The following is a 22,719-nucleotide window of genomic DNA, read 5'->3' on the forward strand; positions in this document are numbered from 1 at the left end:
GCTGTCGAACGCTGCTAGATCCAATATCATTATTATATCCATCGTATACAAGAAACAACCGACCGGCCGGCATTGCATTGCCATAATGTCATCGTCGTCAACTTCCGCCTCCGACGAAGGCTACCACTTAAGCCACTTCTCTGGCGCAGAGCTTCCGTATCTTCCATCCCAGTCTTTGTCGAGATCGGCCAGGGGCCAGAACTGCACCGAGTGGGCCGCTCGGCGCCTCTTTCTGCTGCCGTTCGGTTCCGACGACAAACAAAGCGCCGTTACAGCAGCGACTTGTACGTACGAACTATGCTATCTGAACGTTCTCTTCGTTCATTCGAGCTACGTACGATAAGTTGTGTTAAACAAAAGGATGCTTCGAACGCGCATGCTCATAACATTGTATATATACAATGGCAGAATGAGCACTTTGATTCAATATGACAGTATTTGTCTGTTGCTTTCAACGGTTTCTTAGCTATCCGAATGATTTTTTCTTGATCAGGTACTTTTCTATTCGCGTGGTGGGATCACGAATGAAAATTAGTCGATTTAGTCAATTGTCCTTGATCCATATCGCCTAGAACTATGTGGCTCCTTTTGTTTTGTATTGAACCCCGCTCTCGGTTTTCTAAAGTAATTCGTACAATCCACAGCAACAGTGGGTTAACGGTGGTTCTTTTTATTTATGGGTTGTCGTCGTCTTCTTTGTAGTGGTGATCGAGAATGTCCTGGCTGAAGACGAACCCTCCAGTTGGCGGCAGCTGCCATGGCAATGTGGGGATCGCAATGGAGATGGTGGTAGTAGTAGTCGTGATTGTATGAAAAACGGCCGGGGGATGGGGATAAAACGGGATCAGATGACGCATTATTGCCACCTCGTGATGCGCGTCGCCCATACGAAAGAAAGCCCACACTCCCCTTACTCATCCCCTGGCCACTCTGCTCCACTTTCTTGCTTACCCCCTCCAACTACGTTTCCCAAGCCCGTGTCCATTCACTCTGTGCAGCCTTTTTAGCCCTCTGAGCCTCCATATCCAAACCATCCTCGTCGCTCGTCAATGGCCTAGGGTTTCGTTTCCCGCTTCATGTCGTCAACAGCAGCCAGCGTTCGGCGTCTCTTCGCGATGTGCGTATCTGTGTGTGTATGCTCGTTCTGATGTGCCGCTAGAGGTTTGCCTAACCCTTCTGTTAGGGTAAACCTCGAGAGGTTTTTCAGTTTTTATTTTCACTCTCATCCCATCGTTGTTTCGTGCACCGACAACCGGAGGCAACCGCACCTGCGCAGAACCACCACCAACACCCCACCCCCGCCCCCTGCCTATGAGATTTGAGAATAGCGGTGGCGGTTCGCGAATGGTTGTGAAGACTCCCTAGCGAATTTGGCTATGACCAGGCATTGCAGGTTGCAGAGAAACACTGCTGGGGAACCCGATGAGGTGTCGCTGAGATTTGAGACCGATGGAAGTACAGGGCGATACAGGCAGATGGGGTGCAGAGAAGCCTTACTGGTGGACATGAGCTTCGTCGATTCGGAAATGGCATTCCTCCATTGCTACACTCGGGACGCTTCTTGCTATTCTCACAAGGCAAATGGCTGGTCAATAATTGTCTTAAAGTATGCACACAATGCGTGCTCTACCTGCCAACAAATTGACGACGCTATTCACGAAGCTTCCGACTAGTCAGATTAACCGGTAAGAAAGGAAATCCTTTACGACACCGGAAGGAAAAAAAACTCTACGTACGATTTCTTTTTGCAAAGCAGGTTGAGTTTGAAAGTAAACCAGGACTCCTTCGGTGCCGCGATTGCGGCGGCAGCAAATTGATCCTGCCTACATCGCGCAATGGGTTGTGCGAATCCATTGTCTTTTTCATACGATTCATATCGGCGCGCGCGCGTAAACGCCTCAGGACCTGCATAAAAACAATACGCACAACTTAGTGAACTAAACAGTCAAATGGGAAAGCTATAATAGCAAAAACGTAAGTGACGCCATTTGCTAAGTAACTTTCATCATGGATATGCATCACCTGTGAAATTATTATCTTAGAATAATGGCACACTGACAATAATTGAATCAAACAAAAACTCAACTTTTTAGGACCTGCTGGATCCCCTTTTTAGGAATCGCCTCGTAGAAATCCTGTATTATTGCACGATCATAGTACGAATCATCACGCACGCACCCACTGAGTGCCTTATCCATCGACGATGCCATCGAACGTCAGATAAACAATGTATCCGGCAGTACATGACGTAAAAGAGTTACCGTTATCATGGTCTTACTACCCGTCCATGCATATTCATGAGACTAATGCCGTTAAAAGCGATCCTGTCGTATGAACAAAGTATTTTTCTTGACGCTGATAACATAGGAGGGTCCTTAGAGCTTATAGGGCGAATATGTAGTTGTTAGCACATTTTGTGGACAGATTAAACGACTCTAACACTGTTTCCTCATATGAAATATTGATGATAAACTTTAACAATACTTCTAGGTTTTACAGCTGTTTCGTCATATATCTATGCGGTACAACCTTTAATACCTTCAACTTTGCTTTCGAACACGTTTATAGGGGATCGTTATGTATCTGAACTAAATAGAACTAGGTAGGAAATAATGCTGTGCAGGTACCTGCGAGAAAGTGTCGTTCAGGTAGCTAAGTCGCTTAGACCTTGGTGGGTACATAGCATGCGCTCGGGCTAAAAGCCACGGTCAGTTGTCTCAACTATCGTCATTCCTCTATATGAGTTCTGGCAGAAATATTCTCTGCCCCCTCTGCCGTTCCACAATTGCAGTGAAGAAGCAATAGTGCATGAAAAAGGCCAAGAAGCTCTTTGTGATGGCGTGCCTGAGATGGGCGTGGAGTGAGTGCACTTCCCCTGTCTCGTGCTGCCTTCGCCGCTACTGATGTTGAAGGAGTGGTAAAAGCTGAAGTAGCCTTCAGTAGTCTGTATTGAAGATTCAGGATGGCGAATCACTTACTACTTGATTGAATGAGCGCCAACGAGATGAGCGAGATGGAGTGATGGTAAGTTCGAGGATGGTGATGCAGGGGGTTGGGCCGAAGACCAAGCTGCCTCGGTTCGTGGTGGTGTCGATGGCTTTCAGGGGGTTCTTTGTGAAGATGCAATCGAGCTGAAGTCCACTGAACGAGCAACCAGCACAGGCACCATGGCCAGCAGTGCCACTTTGTGCAGGCCGACGCTTCAAAGCAATGGATCCGTTTGAGTCAATGGAGACAAGAGCGCCTATAGTCACCAACTATTAGGCGTCGTCAGTAGGCGTCGATGGTGCCGGCGGTAATGGCTTCATATGTAGGCAACTGGAAGCTGCAATAGCAGCAGGTGGTTCGCTCCATTTCTTGCGGTTGGTCCACCCTCTTTTGAGAATAGAGAGGTCGGGGAGGAACGTCCAGATGGACTACGACTACAGGTTTATAGGAGACAGGTTCCCCTTATTTTTGAAAGAGGGACCCGCAGGGGATCTACAGTGAAAGCGATATTTGACTGTACAGGCCGACGGACACTAGAACTGTGTGGTGGACGAACTACCAGCTACTAAATGTGGCCCCACTGAAACCAGACACATTCCCCTGGTCTTCTACCTATAGCAACTGATACCCTGTGTTTTGCTGTAAAATGTTTTATTCTTAGTAGAAATTTTAATTGGAAAGGTGCACTATTTTTTTTATGTATTTACACCTTTGTTAGACCTATATAGAGGCTAACTAGACAATAGTAATAATAATACGATATAAAAAACGACTGTGAATATAGGAGAATCGAGGTCACAATTAAGCGATGGCCAGCGTGATATCAACCGCAACGCTCGTTGCACCGACAGCTGTCGCCCCGTTCATGCTAATTCACTGTAGAGTATAATACCTAATTTATAAGTTATAAACAGGTTTATAGAACTTGTGAAATGAAAATCCGTGACAAGTAGTCTCATACATTTGCGAAGGAAACTTTTTAGGTAGGTATTTCACTTCCACATATTAGCGCCTAGGAATAGTTTGGCTGCGTATTAAAGGAGGGATCGAGTCACCTTTACAATGAAACGCACGAAACTAGCTCGCTAGAGTAATATAGCGCTCTTTATTATCACCATTTGGGTTTAAGCTCAGAACTGTACTAATTGATACGGCAGGAATATTAACAACGTTAGTTTGTAGTAGTTAATTTAATCCATAACTTAAATTCACAATGGCATAACTGCAGCTTTTCTTTGCACGAACTTCGAACGTTTCCCAGTTATTGTACGCTCAATAAAACCCATAACTTAGTATCTGTTGATTTGAACAAAAGCTGTAAGAAAACGTGTATGATCCAATGAGACTGCAGTAAGTTTACAATTTTCACATTTCTCGAGAAATGTCGAGGAATATATAGTTTTTACATAGAAAGGGCCGTATGCGCTTGAGAATTAAAAGATAACATTTTGTTATTAATTGTTCTTTTCAAAATTTTGTGTGTATCTCTACCCTTTCCTTTTTTTGTTTCATCTAGTTATATGGCTCAACGACAATTGGCATTCATTGCCTACAGCTCACTTAGTAATTATATCATACTTTAATAGCTACTAGGACATAATATTCTCCCACTGTCGTTGCTGGATAGTTTGTGTCCTACTCTCATTGGTATCACATTAGTAACTTGTTCCTTTTACAGACTTGTCTGCTTTAATTAGCTGACGAGACACGAAGCCGCTAAGGAAAAAACTTCGTAGCGGCGCTGCTGTTTGTACAATTTCAATGGAACGTTTACTAAGTTGTGTCTTGGCTTGTCTTCTTGATGTGGCTGTGTACTCGGCATAGACGTAGTGTTTTATCCTGAGTACGATACTGACCACAGTGATGTATGTAATCTATTACGATCGCGTCGATACGCGGAAACTATAAGATGAAACAATGGGTAACGTTGTTTAACAGTGCGACCATCGATATCCCTGTGCATATGGTAAACTATGACTCCACTTGAAGTAACTGTTTATCTTTACACATATGGAAGTGCTGACAAAAAGAGAGAACGTGCACGGGTAAGGGGTATTAGACCGCTTTAAGCTAATCAGTCAGCGAGGGTTGGCAAGGACACAAAGTAGTCAAAATTAGTAGCACAATGGACAAAATGTAACCACTGCCGTTTAAAGATAGCTGTTGTTAGCGGAGCAAGAAGTCAATCGTTATTGGCGTCTTCGTGACCGCTTGTTGACTAGTCGGATAGTGGTACGGCTATGCGTAGAACTACTTGCACCGCAGATGAGTCGGCGGCTGCTGCCGACCAGCTGCTAGGTAAGCCCAGACAGGCCCGATTTCTCGTAAAAAAGTGGGTTTCTTATCTCGATGCTTTACGTTCCTCGTCTTTGTGCTTCTCCTTTCTGGGTAGTTTATCCCCGTCTACTCTTTTCGTGAACCTCATCTCAAGTCCTCTGCTCTCCTCGTTTAGCTTCGTCAGAGTCCCTCCACATCACAGATACAACCACATACACGCAAAGACACACGGACGGGAGGATACATGGGAACAACACAGATGGGTAGTCGGCAATACTTTCATGCTTTTCTCTTGCACAGTTTCACAGCGCCGTCGCTGCTCAGCCGAAGGGACGTTCTTCTACGTAGTCCTGTCCAAGCCTATCTCCTTCCTCTTCTTCTTTCGACTCCAGCAGGTCAGTGCAGGCCGCTACTATCCGCTTGAGGTCCATAATGGCCAAACAGGAAACGGAAGTCAATTCTTGTCCTCATCGTTGGCAACATCGTCGTCGGCTTGTGTGCAAGCATTAGCCACTGCGCCGGGCACCGGAGCGTGCAGAAGATGGCGCAGAAGCAGCAGAAGTGCGCAATGACGATAGAAATAGCAATAGTAATAGCTACCTAGGGTCGCAGCAGTGCCAGTGCCGCCGGCAGGAGTAGTACTGGTAATAGTGTTGTTACTGAGTAGGAAAGGGCTGATGGTAATGATGCTGATGGTTTTCTTAGAAGAAAAGTGGACTCGTTCGTTTGTTCGCGCTCGTCTGTCGGTCTATCGTTGGCTCCTCGGTGCCTTGGTGATCTCCTGCCTTCCGCACAAACGAGGCTGCTCCTTTCACTGCGAAGGGCTCGTGAGGCAAGAAGCCATTCATCAGGCCCTTATCCAATGCTGCTATCTCACAATGCGAGATGGCCCGAAGCTGGCGGATGATAGCGATGGGATGTGGTCCTACTTGCTTTCCCGGCTCAGACGGAGCTTTACCGGTTTTCCCTTTTAGCCAAGCTACAGATAGACAAAAAGACATACTTACACGGAACAGGGCATTGGCGTTACCCTACATCATCGAGGACAGCACTACCGTCCGTGGCGGTAGATCTGGATCCGATAGCTGAATCATCCTGCAACTGTTTACCCACTATCATACTGTTTGAGGTGGATGTACCTTCGCCTTCATTCTCTTGCTTTCTCTCTGGCTTGTTATCTTGATCCGCCTCCGCCGCCCTTGCCCACCGCCACCTCCGCGACCACCGCCTCTCACCCCTTCTTCTGGTCTGTCGCCTATCTAGAGCACCAAACCGTTAGTATTAGCATCCATTTCCGTCACCTGCGTGTAACGAAATCCCTGGATGTTTCACGACGCGCGTGTTGTGATAGGGGGAGGGCGGAGTAGTCGACGTCAAATGGTCAACTGTTCTATGGAAGCTCTACGATCAAGGCAGTGGAGAGTTCCGAGTTCTGCAGCACTCGGTGGTCTACACAGAAGAGAAGCTCACCTGCTGACTCACTTTGTCCACCTTGCTGTTGCATAGTGCCGAATCGTCTCCTGCTCGCCCTTTTGCTCTTCGATTTTCTCCGTCTCGTCTAATTAAGCGAAACCGGATGTCTTGCCATCGGAAGTCGCTCAGGTCGCTGCTACCCGTTTCGCTGCCAGCCATCGAGCGTCGTTCAAGTTAACCTCCACCAAACAGCTAACAGCCAGAGCTTGCCTCTACTATTAAGCAAAAGCCTCATTTGGCTGGTGCCTGGTCGGAAGCGGTAGTTCTATCCCAGGCAGGTTGTACAGTGTATGGACTTAGTCTACACTGGGTGGGCGGATGACAACAGTGCAAGTCCCTGAGGTCGAGAAGCTTCTACCGGATGGGCTGCGTTGCTCTGCACTGCTTTTCCCTACGCCCGCAGGTCTTCCGCCCACTGGTCCTCTACCGCGTTACTGTTCAGTCGAAGTCGAACCGAACAACGGTGAATCGAAAGGAGAAAGAAAGGATGAACAGAGAAGACGAACAACGGACTCGGCGACGCAGCGGACACGGACTAGGAGAAAAAGGCCAAAAAAGGGGGCGGCTTTTGTGCGAAAGCGATCGCATGGCAGCCAGAGAAGTGGCAGGAAAGGCGGCGGCGATCGGGGGAACGGGATGCGTTCATTCATTCATTCATTCATTCATTCAACCAGTCAGCCAGCCAAGCAGCCGAAGACAGGCAGAAGACCACCTCATTCTGCCACAAAGACGGGTCGTCCCGCTTTTCGCCGCTGCCTCCCACAATGGGAAACGAGAGAAAGAAAGAGAAAACATACAATGGTACGTACACACATACGTTTAAAAAGACACAACTGCTGCCGCATCGGGTACGTGGCCGGAGATGTCTCTGTACGAAGATGTTTAAATAGGACGTATCCTGTAACCTTGTAGTGTGTGTCGGTGTACGACTCCGAGCGCAAGCAGCCGCTGCACCGGTCTTTCTTCTTCTCACTCGTTCAAGGGCTGGCCATAGATAAAGAGGCTCACCAACTCTTCTTCGTCCATGGCGATTTCCTTTTACCAGCGACGCTGGAGGCATGAGCGGCAATAGTGGAAGCACATTGGCACCCAGAAGCGAGAGTTCGTCACTTCGGTGCCTTGTATCGCCGTACAGCACTGAGAGCAGAAGCTTTCTTTCGCTCTGTCGGTGCCTTCTACCCTCGCCTTCACTCGTTACTGCTTCGACGACCCCCGAACCAGGCCACCGAGCCATGTCCTATCAACACCCGCTCACTGCTCTTTCCTCAGGTTTTTCCAACGCTTCCAATCCGATCTACCAACAGCTACTGATAGCTAAATAAAGTTAACATCGTCGTTGTCGTAGTTGTTGTGGTCATTGTTGTTGATGGGAAGGGCGATGGTAATAACAATAATAGTTGTGAGTTCTTTTGTAGATCCACCTGGGTAGCTAGCTTGTGCTAGCTCTATTTCTGCTTATCTGCTCTGTAATGCACTGCACAATGGTGGTTAAATCTCTAGTCGTTGTTATCGTCATCGTCGTCGTCGATGATGTGGAGGTCTCAGTAGCCCGCTGTAGATGCACAAGGGCTTCGTAAGCATTGGGCCGTCGAGGGATTCAGCTAGAAGAAGCTGCTTTTACCTTGTTATTTAGGGGACCATCAGTGTTTCTACGGTTGCCGCTACTAAGAGCTCGTCTGGTGTTTTGTTGCAGAAAGTAATTATATTACTTTTTTTCTACTCCATAGAGAATGATTGCGTCAAATCATTTTTCTCAATTGCATCCAGACGGTATTTGGCCTGCAAAATGCCCCTGACCCGTACTAACAAAGAGGCGCTAGGCATCTTTCAGCGATAGGTTCTCACTCTAAGATAACGCAAACAAATTAATATGCGTTAAGCATAACATAGTTCAACGTAAGCATCACTGTATGACGTGGCCACATGGGGCTCTATCACTTTTAATATATGTCTTCATACATTTCTGTGCAAATGATCAACTAGAAAATGGCAAAGGAGATTCAACGAAGGTAATACTTTGATAATAACTTGCATAATATACATGGTTTATTTAATATTTAATGCTTTTTTGTTTTTTGTCCGAATGACGTCTGATTGCACAAGGAGACGTCTCCGGATCTGTCATCGTATATAATGACTCAATTACTTGGACTACTAGCGACTTCATTGAGCTCCTTCTTTTCAGATGAGTTAATACTGGCCCGATACACTAAATCGATTTGTAGATCTGTGAAGATTGTCAACTTTCAGTGAACCACTTTTCAAACTAACTCGGGAAACGTCTTAGCAGGACGTTTGAAATCTAAGCACCTGCTTATTTTTTCATGCCACGGAACGGGTACGCCTAGGTGGGTGTTTAGGTTGAAAGATTTACTGGGTTTGTGAGCGGCCGCAATTCTTACGCGTTGTCAGTCCGTTGTGTTGTGTTCTATACGACAAACTGATGAGGCCAAAGGTGTGCAGCCTGAAGAGGTCAAAGAAGGGAATCCTAGGCAAACAATTTGAGTTTTGGTGGCGCTTCCCTCGGGACTGCTTCGCGTTTCTTCAGTCCACCCCCTGCTGTTGCTGGTAACAAGTTTTAAGCCCTTGGCCTCCACGCCAATAGCAGACCCAGCGGCTGTGAAGGGAAGCGAGCTGACTGCGCTCCGTAAAGCTTTGCGGGCCATCACCTCTTCGTGTTTGACTTGCAACTGTTTGTTGTTAAGATGCTTTACTTTCTCCTACCCCCCGCTCCCTCGTTCCGAGTTTCTCCTTCAACCTCCGCCAAAGTGCTTCACCTCACAGAATAGAGGAAACAAACTCCTTCAAATGTATGACATAAATACGGAACGGTAAACGGCAGATCACGTGTCTATGAAGCCATCTTGTCTCTAGCAAGCAGACACAGCAAAAGAAATATATGTGTGTGTGTGTATGTCTGTGTGCTTAGAACAACAAACATTTCTTAGAAACATACAACCTGGTATTGTATCTATAAGAGGTCACGAAAAATTTGCTCGTTTCCGACAAACATATTCACAACTAATTACTCACGTATATGATATAGCGATTCGATTACTGCGTCTGTTAGAGATGTCACTATCAATTCTATCGTTTTCTGATGGGATTCTGATATCTAGAATTTGGGCAGGAACGTCTAGTGTCGGTGAAACCAACACGATTTAGCAGATATGGGTTGTTTTAGCTTGCCGAGAAATCCTTTGCTCCATAGGGGACTCAGGACACTTAGTCTACCTCACTATTCCCTTAGGGTAGCTGTAAGCAACATAAGCACCTCAACACGCAGGGCATCGAACTCATATGGAACTAACTCCACAACGCATCACATCCAACGCTTGCTACATTGTCTCTTCATCGGTGTGAAGCGTTATGTAAGGGACTCTTTATGCTTGATAATAACTATTCTAACTATGTCCCCAGAGACGGGAAACCCTACCTTCGTCGCTCAGGGGTTCATCCAAACGGAGAAGACCTGCTAGCTTGAATAGTTGCTGTCTACTGTCTGATCCCCTCACCCCATAACCACTTCACTTTGCTCGCGGGCGACTCCCTTATACTTAACACCTATTGGCTTGTTCCATCTCGACCTGCAACCATTGTACTATACAATTACCAGTCAACAGCCTACAGCTAGTGGACACGTTACCTATACAAGCCTACAGTACAAAAGAACGCTCTTCACATCGTCACGCGACCGCATTTTTTCAGGCGGGGTGCGCACTTCGAAGAACGGCACGAAATCAAGCTGCGGATAGCATTTCCGGCACTTTTTGTGCATTTTACAGAGAACTGATCAAAGACTACTCACAAAATGATCGAATGCGGTCAGTAGAACTATTGTTGATGCTCCGATTTACTGGAAAGATAACCTGAACATGAATTGTCAAACTGTATAAATACAGTTATTCGAACATAGACTCCGCTGCCAACCGCTCACGTCATCTCTACCACTATTCGACTATCTTATCGGTACCTTGAAAGGATCTCGCTTGCGTATGACGGAAGAAACACAATGCTGTTTAACAAATCGAGCGCCTAAAAGCATAATAAGATTAGCAGAATAAAGGAAGTGATGTCCTATAAGGGACAGCACTTAACGAAATCCTCAGTGCAAACCTTATAAAACGTATATGTTCGACTAGGAACAAAGGCCGTCGACAGGCCGAGACGCATGTTCAATAAGTAAACAGAGATTCCACAATCAACGAACGTTACCGATTTTGCAGGAAATATAGCCGCAAAATACAGCTGTAGTCCTAGAGTGGCTCATTGGCAGAATAAGAGACGATCGACAATATAAGTCATGATAACATGAAGACGACATGGCTTTTTTATAGTGGTAATAGTCTTGAAGCAAGAAATATCACGCGCGGATCACATAGGCCTATTGTACACTATTGGCAATCTAAGAAATGCCCTTCTAAGCGAAATTCGTCCCGTGGGTGGCACGCACAGTGACCACGATGGAATGAGATTCGTCAACCATTTTAGCGAAACCTATGAACTCAGTTCTATAATGGACACGCAAAGAAAAGGCAAACGTTTCAATGGCCTAGAAGTCCGATAGCCTGATAAGCGGTAGCGTGATCGTCTAGCCCGAAGTCTGAGAAGGTATAACGTCTACTCCCCTATGCTCGTTTGTTGGCTGGCAGGATTGCTGTGGCAACCCTCTAGGGCTATATACTCATACTCTCGACGTATCCTGCATGCTCAAGTAGGTCTGCATGGCCACAGTGGCGTCCGTTTTCTTCGACTTCTAGTGTTCCCCATGGCGGTTAAGCTGAAGCCGGACAATGTGTGCATATATATATATATAGTGCATCGACCGTTGCGTAGCAATGTTCCTAAGCACTGCTAGAATCATTCGACTGCGATTGCTACAGCGGGTGACTACGACGAAGATGATGAGTTACCGAGCTGTCAGTACATGAACATTATGGCTATAGATGCTTTAAGATAGGGAGGTGGCTCCGAAGGCCGCTCCTCAATAGGGGAGTCGATAGACAGCACCCTTCTGTGCAATGGCAGAAGCAGCAGCAGCAGCAGCAGAAATAACGCTCTTTTCTACTTGCCCACGAATGTATGGAGCCGCACAAACAAGGCCGTAGCACTTTGTGCCGTTACGTCGTGCGTTTTAGTGGCCGTGTTGGTCTATTTTATCAGGTAACCAGAGGCGATCGATATTTATTGCTTAGTACATTTGATATGGCCGTTTCGCGTGGTTCCGATCGCTCACCGTACCCAGCTACCGCCTAGACATCTAATCACCCTCCTGATCTGCTTCAAAAATTCAGGGTTATACATATATGTCTGTATTTAGTGATGCTGTTGTTGTTGTAACTGCCGTTGAGTCTTATCGGTGTCTTTCGGTGATCTAGAGATTGCTGATTTTCGCTATATTTAAGAGCCTGCTTTGCGCTGTTGGCCTGCTTGGCTGGGCATCTGGGAGTGGCCGGGCTTCTGCCAACCGAACGCTACCGATAATCAGCTGCTGTTGATTCTCCATCAGTCGGTATTTGGTGAAAACGTTCATCTATAATACAAACATAGCGAGGATATAAAGTTCTCTATTTTTTTTTTTCCGTAGAATGTTGAATTTACTGATGTGGAAGCAAAAGTGGAACGGCGATTAATATTTCTACTTCGAAGTTTACTGACGTTTTATATCAACTGCAAGACTTTCAACTGTGCTTATTTGGCTTTACAATTATATGCAAAAATGATTTTTTTACCTAAAATTCTTCTGAGATTGTTCTGAAGATTAAAAAGTATTGGCGTCCACTTGTGCCCTATTTCGAGCGCTTCTGCTTGGCGGACACTGTTTTTTTTAGCCAATTTCGCTCATTTAAATATGTATGTAACCGCCTAGAATACTTCGAACAAGTAGAACCTATGTAATTGGACGTAGCCGCACTGAAGTTTGGCGATTCTGTTGGAGTCGATATCATCACAATACCCAGATGCCAGCGTATCGCCCCTCCGTATGCCTGTGGGCAAATGACGACTCACGAAGATAATCATTATTATTTTCATTGCCCCGTCAGGTTCCAATAGTTACTACGATCGTCTTGAAAAATATTATTCCTCAAACTTGTTGGTGCATCTTTTTCAGTGACATACGGTAACGGCTGTCGCTTGAGCTATCGTCGCGGCTGCTACAGAAGCACCTTCCGTATGAGATTCTACAGCTGCTGGATGAGCAGCGTATTATAGCACGCGTTTAGTCATTCGTTATTGGTTCATATTTTACCGAAGATGGCTCCCGAATTCTTGCTATCCACACGCCCAAGGTGGCGATGGTAATGGTTGTTCGACTTTACGCTGCTGCACGTTCCCGCAGTGTTTAACCTTACTTGATTGAGTACAACGAAACAACTAACCACTTCCTCTTGTCGATTGTACCATGCGAACGAAACAGCGGATTTATTCAGAAGAAGAAAATGCAGAAAAGAAGAAGTGCGAGAAGAAGGTTCTACTAGAGACGCCCCCCCCCCCGCCCCCCCGACCGCCCCTGCGACTCTTGCTGCGCTGAGAGGGACTCTCACCCGCCCATTTAAATGCTCCCCACAGAAACGAATGCCGATAGAAGGGACGGGCCGGTAGATGATTCTACGGACTGCTGCTGTTGTTATTGGTGTTCGAGCGTAACAGAACCTCACCATTTTGGCTCTTTAACTGAGAAACCGATGTAAAAAGCTTGAAAGACAAAAAAGTGGTAATGTACAGGAAGACACAGTAGCGTATAAGCACGTATAATAACCGTCCGCGTACAGGACTAGAGATTTACACACCCATTGTTGAAGAAGACGAACAAGCTAAGAGAATGATGCACAGATATCTACTAAGCAAGTCTTAACTACCGATAGCCACTGGCCCTAAATAGATAGAGGTATATATTATTAACGATTATGTTCTGTTTCTTGCGGTACACAACGTACGGAACCGTGTAGCAGCGCGTAACGCCCTTCAATCCATACGCATGGACATTTACCGTAGAGAGCCTGCCCTGCCAGCAGGTAGTAGTGGTATCTTTTGCACACATACATGTATGCACACTCACCTACACCGAAGCTTTTTTTGCTACTTGTCTATAAAAGTTTTCGTGACCACTGTGACTCGCTTTGGATATACAGTACAATTTCGTGACTCTATGACTTACATTATGTAAACAAATACATACACAGTTAATTATATGCATACATACATACATATATATATGTGTATATAAAGAGGTATTAACGGAGCGATTTTCTTCCATGTTTCTGGTGATTATTTGTAAATTTTAGGTAAGAGCTTCACGCTGACGATTACAATTGGGACAACTCCACCTCAAGTTGCCATGTACCAGAAGGCCATCAAGGTTACCGTGGACGGACCTCGAGAGCCCCGAAGTGCGTACCCCAACAAGCTCCAGCTAGCCGATACTTACAGACTACTTGGTATATACGTTCATTCATTCATTCTTCATCTTTATTATTGTTAATTATTACCACGCATGATTTCGTTTTTATAAGAAAAAAGTAGTATTATAACATGTTTTTTACTCTGTTCATTTTTATTCGTTTTCTTTATTACTAGAAATTGATAATTGTTATTTTCGTGTTATGTTATTTATCTCATCATCTTCATTAATGAGCAATAGCTGACGGCATATGGACGTTTGCATTAGATCAATGAATACATTTTGTTTATAATTGTTATTACTCTTGTCTTTACCATACTGAATATCAGTGATAATAATGACAGCGTCTGTAGGATGCATGTTTAGTGTCTATAGAGAAGTTGTAGTTTCAGTCTCTAAAAAAATCACAGGGTATCTGGGCGAACTCGGCAGACCTGAGTTCGCTTGCGTTCCATCATAGTGCGCTATGTTCTTCAAAGAGTGCCATACCTGTGCACCCGTATATTTGTGTGTATATTACAGCAATTTAGATAAGATCTCAACGATAGGAACCGTGAAGCTGTGTCGTCAACTCTGCCAGCAACTTGAACTTGTTTTAGCGTTGGCCTCGGCACGTTTCACTATAGCCGAATTTCAGTGACAAAACAACAATACGGCTTACATGTTTTTTTTTTTTTAGTGTAAACAGGCGATACAAACAGATAGCGAAACAGAAGACGTGATACGACTGTGAATGCAAAAAATTCGGCGGACGATCTAGTAGTGCCGTTGACTAATTACGATCGCTAGCTAAGTCTTGAGCGGTAGACACAGGAAAAGCTGGCCCATCTGATCTCTGTGACGCCATTATTACTCGTCAACATCAGTATATTGTCGCATTCGCGTGTTGTTAGCAGCGGTTCGACACTGCCGCTACTGTTAGCTGACAGCCATAAACGCCTGACTCCGGTACCTGATCAGGGTTATATTATCTACTGAACACATATTTTTGACGGTTTGTCGGCCATTGTGTATACATAGGCACGTACACAGTTTATGTCACTGGAATACATACATACATACGCAGAGATGGATGGATGGAAATGTTCAGACGACTGGCTGCCACCGTGATGATTTTGTGCGACTCTGCCCCGGTGGCTGTCTCAGCATAGGACGACTTCACGTTTTTGATATCTCTCCATTTCTTTAGCTTTTCGGTGGGTCTTCTGTGTGATAACAATCGATAATAGGCGAACCGAGCAGATGAAGACGACGACGAACGAGAAGCAAACGCAGAGGACAGACGAAGCTGTTTTCTATCGTTCTCTGTCGCGCCTTCGAATGTTGGCCCCGTCAGAGCCTTTGCTCGTTGTCATCTGTTCCACCGAGTGGCCATACAGTTGCCATACGGTTATCTGAATATTCTACCAGATATGCTGAAAACGGCGATGACACGAGATAAACAATGAACATGAGACAATGAACAAGGTTTTAGATAGTCGTTTAAGGGACAGCACGTTATTAGTGAAGGACAACTTGGCGCCTGGCGATTAACTGTCGTACGACGATCATCTGCCGTAGTGCCTGGACTCAGGCCACAGACGATACATAAGAAAGCAGTATCCTACCTGTATTGCAATGACGGTACCTATATATTTATAGCAAACCATTTACCTAGGCTTACAAGGCTGAACGGTATCGTTGGATTCAATAAGGTAACAACGCGATCTTTGAACTTCAGAGTTGACAGTGTAGAATTTTTCAAATCGGCGTAAATGCATGATAAGCTTTCTCGAGAATGCTCACTGGAAGCTACAGCTGCCGAAGTCTGCTATCTGGGTTCGGTCGTTAGCTGATATGTCATGTTGCGATCAATCAGTTGGTACGTAAAGCGGCAGACGGAGTTCATTTAGTTTTGATAATGGGATGTATTGCGTTTAAAGAATGCTTAAAACCTGTTTGCTTATCAATCGAGACTACATGCAACGAGTGAACAATAGGAGATTTACTTAGTTTCCTTATAGAGCTATGTTGAAACCTATGCCCTTGCGCTATACATATTCCAAAAATTGGCGTGTCCAACCCGCCCCTTTGATGAAACTCGGTTCGAAGTGTTTCCTTTCTCCACAGCGGCACCAAAGACAGCGAAAAATGCCATAGACAATTCGACATCGCGAATCATCCCATTGAATTGGATTCATGGTATCACTTCTCAATACTTTGTTGTCGTAGATATCCGTTTGTATTGTGCTGGCTCTGTTTTAGCCCAACAGCCTCGTTTTTGTTTGAGATTGTCAATACCACATGCGGTCATCCTACCAATACACTTTCATTGGCTATCTGGGTGTCTTTGTGCTTGGCCTCTTTTTCCCTACCAACTTTGATTGAGGAACTAGACCCCCTCCGTTATATCAGACAGAACTTTTACAGCATGCTTCGGAACTTTAACCTGGAGGAGTCTGCGGGCCTTTCTGTAAGCAACACCAGCATTAGTTGACTACTTCCTCAGGGAATACAGCCACCGGGCAACAACGGTGCATGCCAACTTTGGTACAGCGGCAACTTTTGGGGGTGAAACACTACAAGAGTTGACTGGCTGGCTCGTTGTTAATAAAATAGCCCTGCGAAATGAGAAACATATACTACAGTAGGGCTGTTGCAGGTATTCTGACTTTATTTGGCCAAATGTTCTCTATCTGTCGTTAATATTTCGCCAGCCATATCTTAATGTTTACTCTGCCATACTTTTAAACGCCAACGCTTCTCCCAAATTCATGATAAGTGTTAAATTCTTCTTCGTTCTTTTGGAGCTATTGTTGCTAGAAAACGTCGCAGTGGCTTGGGGGGATAGGCGAAAAAGGCCTTGGCTCCGGGAAAGGAGCATAAAAGGGGTAAAATAGGAAGCAGAGCAGGGGTCAAGGAGAAACACCAACGCGGTGGTAGGCCGGGCGATCGATAAAAGCTAAGTGTCCTCCGAGGATTCATTCCTCGTGCCCACGACGGTGACACAGTCGGAGCAGAAACTGGTAGGACAAGGCAAGCAAGGAGGAGATACAAAGGGGCGCTTGGGAATGCGAGGGTTGTGGATAAAGAAAGCACGTCGGAAAAAGAAAGTCAAAGAGGTTTGTGATAAAGATCGAGAAGTCTTGGGGTGGCTAAGAGGCCTGACTAAGATCACACCGTTTCTTCCCCTCGCGGTCTGCCCCTTCTCTATATCTCAATCTTTCGCCGCCCTTCGCCCTCCAAATGGGACAGACGATGGAGGAGTACCGACAACCGACAACGACCCTCAATGAGTAGCGAACGGCAAGCAGCGCGTGTATATCCGTCTGTCTGCATGTGTGAAACCACCCAGTTAGCGCGGCACAAGCTACGTAGATCGTAGTAGTAGTGGTAGTAGTAGTAGTCGTCGAATGGGACAGAATCAGGGGCACAGAGGCTGGCCCGAGGCGATACTGGCTGCAAAAATCAATGCTCCGTCGTGGCTTTGGTGGAAAAGTTAACAAAGATAAATAGGGCAACTTAAACAGGGGTGGATGGAAAGAGCTGAAGCCGTTAGAGGGCGGTGGTGGTCGGACGACTGTCGGTGGGGGCAGCACTTACTGCTGGCCGCTGCCGTGATTGCAGCGGTTGCCTTCGTATGGTGCCCCCACTGGTGGTGACGAGAACGAAGAAGAGGAGATTATGGATTTATTGGATGTGGAGTCGCTGACGCTCTGCGTTCGTTCCTGAGGCCAATGCAGCCTGCAAAGGCCCTTGAGGCCCTCTCGAGTTTGGATAACCAACGCTTAGGGGGGAGATGAAGAGCAGGGTATCTGGAGCTGCCTCGCGGCCGACAGCGGAAATTGAGCCCAGCCGCTGTTGGTGCGACTGCTGCTCTGCTCTTCTGCTGTTATCACAGGTCTGAGGTGCATATCCGTCATGAACGATGAATAACAGTGCCGTAATGACGGTGCCCACTACTATACGGAGCCATTTAAAGCTGGCATGTAGATATAACATGACGAACAGTGCTTGCTTAAGTTTAAGCTTCAATCAATCTCGAAACAACCCAAAACAGAGTAGCAAATCTAAGTAACTTAACATGATAGTAGGACAAGGATTATTCCTTTGCCGAAACGGATCCACATAAAAAACGCGTGTGTCGAATTTAAATGAGTAACTGCTTTCTAACAATGCTGATTAATAGTACTAAGCATCACCATCATTATCATAAAGAACTTTTTATTTGCCCTTAGACACAAGCGACATTGGCTTTTCTCGCGAAGAGCTCTTCGTCTGAAACAAATCAGGAAAGTGGCTTCGAAAATGGCATTGATGGACTTTTTAGACGTTTACATATTAAAACTAGCTGTCGTCTAACCGAGGCATCTAGTCCTTGATGCGCGTGCCGGCCTATATTGAACCTTAGTTCGGCCTAGCAACGCATCATAGATCTGTACGTCGTTAAGCGAACCAGGCTTCCACGAACGACCGGCCCATTGGCCAAAAGCATCGCCAAACAGGTTCATCGCACAAATTACTATTCGAAAGCATTTTGGGTATGGCCGGTCCATCCTTCAGAGTTTATCCATTGCTATAGTCTTAAGAGTATTGGTATAAGCTGCTGAAAGTAGTTCTGACGACAACGAGAAGCCGGTCATGATGATCATTATGTGGGCATGCTGACGCTGAAAGAACGGAACGTTATTGGAGAGCCTTCCCAATAACAATAGGCGCATGAAAGCCTGGCACCTGAAGTAAACGACGTGATCGTACGATAATTCATCTACGGGCATCCTTATTTCTTCACCGAAATAGGTTACGCACCTAACAATTGCAGTAATCCGCCTCGGTCGCAGGGCGGATGCACCTGTTAGAGTTTTTTTGGTGGATAGACCAGCCGTTCCGACTGACTTCGAATGATGGTGATTTTGAATCCAATAAACTTATGTTCCCGAGAACCCATTGCCGATTAAAAACAACAGCTTTACCATAACGAACTTGCTCATAAACGTTTCGTTCACAAAATGCGCCTTTATTGCTATCTAAAGGTAAAGATTACAGCCGATTGGATGAATATAAATTGCCTGTTAATACAAGTGGCGTCTGTATGTTTGTCCTTTTGTCTTATATCTGTGTGTTTATAGGTTACCGTCGGTCATTATAATAAACAAATTTTCATCAAGGCATGCAGCTGTTAGCCAATATCTATGTATGAATTATATTGTAATCGTCGTTTGTCCACGATTGGGTCACAGTTGTTCAATCAATCACGGCCATAATACGAGGGTTACCTACATTTAGGACACAGTGCTTTGTAGTTTGTCGTTGAATCATTTTTATTGATCGTTGGGCTCGCCGAAGTCCCAGTTATAGTACGTTTCTACCGCTGAGTGATTCGTCGTTCGAGTGTTCCCTAAGGATTGCAAGAAATGTCTTTCTCCTTCGTTCCTGACGCTTATTGCTAGTTTTCTCTCAAATCTCGTATCCTTTTACTCTGCTCTGCCCTGCTTAGCTCCGTCTCTCTCCTTTTTTCTCTCTGTGTTCATTACTTGCTCTCAGCAGTGGGAGTGCCGACAGCGGTAAGCTCTGTTTTCCTTGCTTTCTTTTGCTGTCTTTCTTATTCTCCTGTTAGTAGCGGCCGCAGTAGCATTATCCTTATCTGTTGCTGCTACGGCTACCGCCCTGGTTTTCTCGATGATTAATACTGCTCGTACGCCAGGCACCGTAAGCGGAACCCCGCAAGAACTGAGCGCAGGCTCCTCTCCTCTCAACCCCACAAACAGACTGACAGGCAAGAAAAGCAAGGAAACCATTCGCCATTGCCTTTTTCTGCTCATTCTCCTCAACAAACGAATATATCAAAGCCGCCGAACTCGACGGCACTACTACCGGCAACCGCGCTTAGATTCAATGACTGCGATTCGACGAATGGGGATTCTGACAAAGCGGGCATAAGTGGGGGCATTCGACGGGATCAATGAAGAGCGGCAAAGAAAAGACAAATCTATCTACTGGGAACCACTAGTCACTATCTATCTCACAGTGTTCATGCCGCATTGCATCCTGCCTTCCCTACTACGGAGCTAGCCCCTTCCCTTAGAGGGGCGAGGGATGCCAAACGAATGCATTCATCGATTACATTGCAAAATACACCTGGTTGCCTGACGATTGATAGTCCTGATTCTTATCCTGAGCAGGATACACTGCTCCATTACTCACCAGAATCCAATTTAGGCATATGCGCGGCGAACTTCTGATTACCTGCCTCTTTATGAACAAACTCTTTTTTTCATTGTAAAATAAAAAAAATTATCTTACTTTATTATTATTTGGCGATCATCTTCATGCTCCATTGTTCAACGCGACATTCGAAGCCGTTTCTCATTTACGTCTGTCTTACCCGTAACGTGGTATAATAAAAGCCAATCTACAACAAGCACTGCACGTTCAGGGAGAGAGAGAGAGAGAGAGAGAGGGAGTGAGGGGGGCTTTTGGAGATCGCACGTATAATGCTTTGCGTAACAATATAAAGATAACTATTATGATAATGCTGTCATTGTATTGATTTCAAATTACAGGACAACAGCAGCACCTCCGCGCGTTCGCGTCAGCCTTCGGTGCGCGACCTCCGCCGTTCCTGGATCCCCTTCGCGAATGGGACGCCCTACGACGCAAGAATCCTCCTAATCCCCTGAACCCTTTAAGCAGCCTCGGCAACAGCCTCAACAGTCCTCCAGCCCATCCCACTACCGCAAGCACAGGTCTAACAGGACTTGGCACTGGACACCACCCACATTCAGGTGGCGACTGGGTGACGGGACCGCTTGGGGACCCGCAGAGGCGACACCTCTCTCAGCAACAACAATTGCAGCAACAGCAATCTTCTTGTAACACTGCCAACTCGAATACGACTACGCCAAACTCTGGTACGCAAACAAATTTACCACACTGACGCATACGGTATGAACAACTTCGCATGTTCACAATATGATCATGTAGGATTCTCTGCCGTTTACCATTCCAAAGACCGCGCAGTAAGCTTTGCTTATCGTGTATCTATTTATTATACGCGACGGTTTGGACTTCAGCCTACACTAAATCACCTTAATTTTAGAATAACAGTCTGCCAATGATGACTGACATCAGCACTAGGAATTACCGGTCCTGTTCTCCTGCATTGTTCTATTGCAGCGTAATTTTTCTTGTAGAGTTGTCCCAGAACGTTCCAGCAAAAAAATAAAAAAAAACCCTCCAACGATTCCGTGCACCGTTACTGTCCGCAGGACACTTGCTGTCGTTGTCGTCGTCGTCGACGTCTGTCTTTGTAAAAGGCGGAGGAGGTAAAGGAAAAGGAGGCAAATCTAGAGTGATCTACAGTTGGCACCCTCTTTCTTTCTCTTTTGTCGCGTGTTCTCAACGCTAATAATAATGCCTATTGTCATTGCTGCGCGAAAAGTTCGGTCTATTCGGCTGTTATAGCACCAAGCATGAACTGCTTGTTTGGTACGAGTACATCTGTGAGTGAAATGAGAGACCAGATGGGTTAGTTGGGATGTGTTTATGGCGTACACTTGGGTCATCATAGAAACAGCAGCATATGACCATGTGTCTGTGTGTGTGTTTGTGTATGTAGCTGTGTTAGTTGTGGCTGTTGACAGTCGTGTAGTCAACAAACAGCGTTTTTTGAGGTTAACCTCGTTGGCTTGTCCCTATCATAGAGCGTCTATCCCCCGCTTAGACGCACGTTTGTTTCTTTTCCCCCGTCATCCACATTACTGTTCCCATAGCGTCTTCTCCTTCGTCCTCTTCCTCCATTGGTTCTCCGGCCTGATTTCGCCTTGTTTCAACTCCAAGTAGCCGCTTGGCTGCATCTTTGCAACTGCCTGTCTACGAAGCACACTACGACACCAGCAGCCGGCCCGGAAATGGAGGCTACTTCTTCAACGTCAGCCTCAATCTGCGGGTGCGTCTAGTCTCTGAGGAGAAGGCCACCGATGCTGCCGCCACGACGACGACCAGCTCCCGTCGTCACCCCTCACTGGCGAGACAAGTCTCGAAACTTCACTAGCAACGGACTTTCTCGCTGCATCACTCTTGCAGACAACCGCCGGCGGTACAGCAGGGAACCGTCAACCCACAAGACGCCATCTTCCTCTTCAACTTTTCAAATAAAGCGCTTTGCCACATCCACACCACCACTGCCGCCGTCTTTGGGGGCAGCAGCAGCTGCAACGACGGATGCGACGGCGGCGACGACGACTAGGTTCGCTGTCATCCCGCAAGGAGTGGATGCAGGGAAGGAGGGATGTTGACGCTAAAGGCCGCCACAGCAGTTGCGGCTGCATCGATTGCCGCAAAAAGGAGTGCAGCCTCCGCCATAGCGTCGACGAGCACTAGAGAATGAAGCAGAAAGCGATTTTTTACCACAAAGTTTTTGCTCCTATCCTTCCGTTTTTCCCTCGTTTCTTTCTTTTCTTCATCGCCCCCTCGAATTTGTTTTCCCCCTGTATTAAGCCTCGAAGCCACTGCAACCTTCTTTATGTTTACAAACTTCCGCCAGTTGGCTTCGACTTTTCCCGGGTGGCTGAATGGTTCTCTGAAAATTTTGTTCTTTT

At 46.0% G+C, this 22,719-nt stretch overlaps 1 protein-coding gene across 6 annotated transcripts in view; it reads left to right on the forward strand.

Annotated features, from left to right (window-relative positions):
• The window catches only part of LOC111246424 (uncharacterized), a 155,507-nt gene that overhangs the window by 102,127 nt on the left and 30,661 nt on the right, over positions 1-22,719 (forward strand). For 2 of the 6 annotated variants that reach the window (XM_086982523.1, XM_086982526.1), the window contains 3 exons: positions 13,689-13,754; positions 14,025-14,177; positions 20,683-21,030. In XM_086982523.1, coding sequence (XP_086838649.1) covers positions 13,689-13,754; positions 14,025-14,177; positions 20,683-21,030 — 567 coding nt within the window. The remainder of the gene's footprint in view (positions 1-13,688; positions 13,755-14,024; positions 14,178-20,682; positions 21,031-22,719) is intronic. The other 4 variants (XM_086982525.1, XM_022795981.2, XM_086982524.1 and 1 more) reach the window with 3 other exon arrangements.

Source organism: Varroa destructor, unplaced genomic scaffold (genome assembly GCF_002443255.2).
Source record: "Varroa destructor unplaced genomic scaffold, Vdes_3.0 BEIS01000003.1, whole genome shotgun sequence".
In the NCBI taxonomy this organism is placed as follows: Eukaryota; Metazoa; Arthropoda; class Arachnida; order Mesostigmata; family Varroidae; genus Varroa; species Varroa destructor.